General features: G+C 39.8%; 1 protein-coding gene across 10 annotated transcripts in view; it reads right to left on the bottom strand.

Annotated features, from left to right (window-relative positions):
* Positions 1–4,581, bottom strand: part of LOC107669455 (gephyrin-like) — an 89,324-nt gene that overhangs the window by 81,680 nt on the left and 3,063 nt on the right. For 9 of the 10 annotated variants that reach the window (XM_016461682.1, XM_016461685.1, XM_016461684.1 and 6 more), the window contains exon 1: positions 3,184–3,306. In XM_016461682.1, coding sequence (XP_016317168.1) covers positions 3,184–3,247 — 64 coding nt within the window. In that variant the 5' untranslated portion in view covers positions 3,248–3,306. Of the gene's footprint in view, positions 1–3,183; positions 3,307–4,581 lie in introns of those variants that run through there. The other variant, XM_016461683.1, reaches the window with a different exon arrangement.

Genomic DNA, 4,581 nt, shown 5'->3' with positions numbered 1-4,581 from the left:
TAACTAAAATAATACTGGATAAAATGAGTTTAATAATATGCACCAATACCAATGGCTAACAATGCAAGTCCTTAAAAACACTCAACAGAAACTCATGCACATGTCCAATTCTGTCTCATTGCCCTCATAAAATATAGACAATACAAGAGAACGAAAAGTTAAATGTCTCCATCAACAGCTCTGTATCGTGTCGGGTGTGTCACACTATGACCCCAGCCTACATCTTGGAGTCCCTGTATGCTTGTCATGTTCCTAAAACCTCCACAGTGCTGCTATGCCAACCAAAGCTCCTCTCAACCCCAGAGAAGGGAACAGGTCTGGTCACATGACCCTGATGTCATTGGGGAAGATGGAGCAGATGTGGATGGGGCCCTCCATCATTGAATGATTAGTTAAGCACAGGCACACAAGACTGAAGTAACAACACGGACTGATGTCAAAGGTCAACATTATAAGCTCTGATCATTGAACACATTTATCTTTACGTTGTTGATAATACAGATACTTCAACGGCCTGTAAGTGAAAGCCTCAGAGGTGACTGGCAAGATAGAGATACAGAAGGAAATCACTTTTCAACAATTTGAAATCCCACAGCTGCACACAGGGAAGAGCAACAGCAAAGAGAGAGAGATTTCTGAAAGGTCAGATGACACACACAGACTTGTGATATCTCTCTCCTCTTTCTTTTTACCTTCCTCTCTTTATTTCCCTCAACACATGGGCCTTCTGAGATTCAGAGAAAGAGAGAGTGGGTCACTAATAGAAGTGGAAATGGTAGATTTGTTACCAAGACAAATATTGGCGAGCTTCCTGTTCAAATGTCATCTCTGAGTAGAGGGGGTCGCAAAAGTAATCTGATGCATGACAAGCGTGACGACTGCATGTTTGTGTACATGTCTGCTGGCTTGTATTTGCTTAACTGACAGTGTGTGGTGACATAAACTAGAGGTTTTGAGGGAGTTGGATATCGATGCAGACACGATAATCACATTAAAGCAAGACAAAACCATACAGGCCAGTACATCAGTGGTGCTGTGGTTAGAAGGAGCTATCACCACTATCACCACTGTGCCACTGAGCAGGATACTTTAACCTGAGATTACTCAAGGGGGACTGTCCTAGTAAAGTGCACTGATATAAACATCTGATAAATGGTCAAGCAGTAAAGAACAATGCAGGGCAATACCCCAGTATCACTGTTTGTCCTGCAAACCAGTAGTTCATCATCTGGCTTGGTAACCAAAAGTGAACTATCACTATATGAACTATCACCATTGTGCCCTTGTTCAAGACTCTTAACCTCACATTACACCATAGTGACTGAACCTGTAATAAATGTACTGATAAAAGTTCTGAACAATGCAGGTCAATACAAAAGCAGCCCTGTTTCCCTTGAAAAATCAATTATTATTCACCAAATGGTTGTATGTTCAAACCCGGCAAGGTATAATCCATTCTGCTATTGAGAATCCTCAGTTTACATAATGGGGACTGTCTGACTGTTGCTAATAGTTACTTCATATAAAAAACATATATGGACTTGAATGTAATAACATTAGGAATAAGCTACTGAAAAAAAGCCATATTGGTTGACCACTCATCTGAAAACTTGGGGAATGTCCTCCCCGATGTCTAGTTATGCTGAATAAAATAGTCTAATAAATGACAGAGCATAACATGTAAGACAAATACTCCAGTAGCCCTGATTACCCTGTACATTTCCTCTAGACTAGTGGTTAAACATCTAGCATGGTTAACCATTAGGTTGTAGTTTCAAGACCAACAAGGTTTGATGCATTGTGCAACTGAGCAGAATACATATCCTCAGGTTACTCCCATGGAATGTTCTCTGTAATAAATGTACTGATAAAAGCAAGGCTGTAATCACATTTGAGGACCAAATACAATAATTTATTAATCAAATCCATATCGTTGATCTGAATACTGGGGGGACGTGTCCCCCTTCAATGTCTACTGCCCTAACTAAAACCATCTGATAAATAACCGAGTAGAACATATAGGTAAATACCCCAGTGAGAAGTGACTGTCGCTTATATTTCAGCACAATGTATATCGCTAGATGCAATTCAGAACCGAGGATAGCGCTCACGGAGCGGCCGCAACATTTCAGCACCGTGGACAGCGCACACCGAGCGGACGCTGTAATTCAGAACCACGGACAGCGCCGCCGCTGTTGCTGCTGGTTTCCCCGCTCTACAGCAGTGAGGAGGGGGGAGGTGAAGCGGGGTTTCCCTCAGAGCTGGATGGAGCTCCTCTCTCTCTCTCCATCTTTGCACATTACCACCTTCACCAGCGGATTTCCATGAGAGGGTTATCACCAATCACATCACACGAAAATCCATGGCCTTCACGTTTTTTTCCTCTGCCTAAAGCTGTATTATCCTGCCAATTCAGAAGATTTTACAAAATACCATCGTTCAGTAACTCGAGTCTACATTTGATTTTCTTCCATTTTTGACAGAGGAAGGGAATTAATCGCATATTATACAGCCTTTGCTCGACCATTTCATTCGTCATAAACCAGCATCACTGAAAACAAAAAAACAAAACATGAAGCACGAATGGAAATTACCGGCGAATGCATGTTTGCATTAACAAGACTGTCATGCAGAGAGGAAACCAGCATTCTGCCCACGATTCACAGCCATCCTCACTAATATCAGCCCACTGCATCCACTGTCTCTGACAGTAAATCCCATCTCTATCACCGATGTCTATATGGCCGGGTACTTAACAAATAATACAACATTCACTGAATTAAATGTGCTCATGAAACGCTGTGGCGAGAACGTTGAACTATTTTAAAGGTTTAACAAACTAAAATGAATAATTCCGCAGATAAAACTATATCTTCCTGTGAAATTTCATTATAATATAACAGATACACATTAACCAGAAGCTGGAATGTTTTGTCGTGCAGGAGGTTTGGCAGGTAAATTAATCTCTGGCAAAGAGGGGAAAAGGCTTTAAATCACCGCTGACCATGAGAGAAACACACACAAACGCACACATGCACGCACGCACACACACACACACACACACACACATACACTCACACACACACTTGGGGAGGAGAAGCACCGCTGGCAAACAGCTGGGAATATGCAGCCGCTTTCCCCCAAAATAAACCCCAGGATGACTTGAAGGATTCTGGCCTTTACCTGTCAAGACGCCGACCCGGATTTGGTGGTCGTGGTTTGTTAAAATCATCCCGTCTGTCGCCATATTCAGCACCGCTGTCGCCGCACTGAGAACTCCAGGCAGAGCCGAGAGCCGAGCGCATCGAACTCTGGAAGGGGAATGAGGGAAGCGCGCAGGCGAGAGCAGCAGAGCGAAGATTCAGCGCTCATAATTTCTAACTGGGAAATCAGTGAACAAACAAAGGTCTTTAGATTTTCGGTTTACATTATTACAGAGTTTTTATAAGAAACACTAATTATGTAAAATAAAGTTAACTTACATAATTATATACACTACTGTTCAAAAGTCTGGGGTCAGTTAGATTTTCTTTAAAATAAATTAATATTTATATTCAGCAAGGATGCATTAAATTGATTAAAAGTGACTGTAAATACATTTATAATGATGTCTAAAAGATTTCTATTTTAAATAAATGCTGTTCTTTTGAACTTTCTATTCGTCAAAGAATCCTGAAAAATAAAATGTATTACGATTTTCACACAAAGTTGTTTTCAACACTGATACAACTCAGAAAAGTTTCTTGAGCAGTAAATCAGCATATTTGAATGATTTCTGAAGGATCATGTGACACTGATAATATAATATAATATAATATAATATAATATAATATTATATTATTCAACACCAAACCAAACTTGAATTCTTATTATTATTCAAGACTTAAAGGGGTCCTTAACTTTTATAAAGAATATCTCTTTGGATTTGAGACTTTAGTCTTTGCAACTTTACAGATCTTCTTTATGCACCAAGAGCTTGTAACACTCCAAAGAGAAAGGAAAAATTTAAATCGCATCATATGACCCCTTTAACTCATATTATAATGTATAACTCATACTATAATGCATATCATTATCAGTTTCACAGAGTATCTTCCTCATATTTTCCTCTCTTTATAAAACACTTGAGCTTGTTTGTGTAGTTTGTCTATTATTGGCTCCTGGAACCTGCTTACCCAGATATTCAACAAGAAAACAAGTAAATCTTTGATAGAGACTTTTCAAATGTCCAAAACAAAAATGCTGACTGTACAATTCAATAAATGTCTTATTGCTCTAATGTTAACCATTTTGCTAACCAATTTCCCCCTCCCACAGAGATCAATAAAGTTTCTGATCAATTCTATTCACCATATCTCAAAACATTTGATATCTCAGAGAACCCCATGATGCCCTCTTTAAGACACACAAGGACTTAATACAGTTTAAATGATTTCAGAGATATTAACAAGAAACTCATGTCCATTACAGTAGAAATTAATCACTGGCTCTCATGAGTGTATGAACGGCATCACTGGATCATAATGCGGGGGCCACACACACACGCACGCACGCACACGTACGCGAGCGCGCACACACACA

Source organism: Sinocyclocheilus anshuiensis, unplaced genomic scaffold (assembly GCF_001515605.1).
Source record: "Sinocyclocheilus anshuiensis isolate Anshui unplaced genomic scaffold, SAMN03320099.WGS_v1.1 scaffold96, whole genome shotgun sequence".
NCBI classification, from domain to species: domain Eukaryota; kingdom Metazoa; phylum Chordata; class Actinopteri; order Cypriniformes; family Cyprinidae; genus Sinocyclocheilus; species Sinocyclocheilus anshuiensis.
This window is presented reverse-complemented; position numbering and strand designations above follow the sequence as displayed.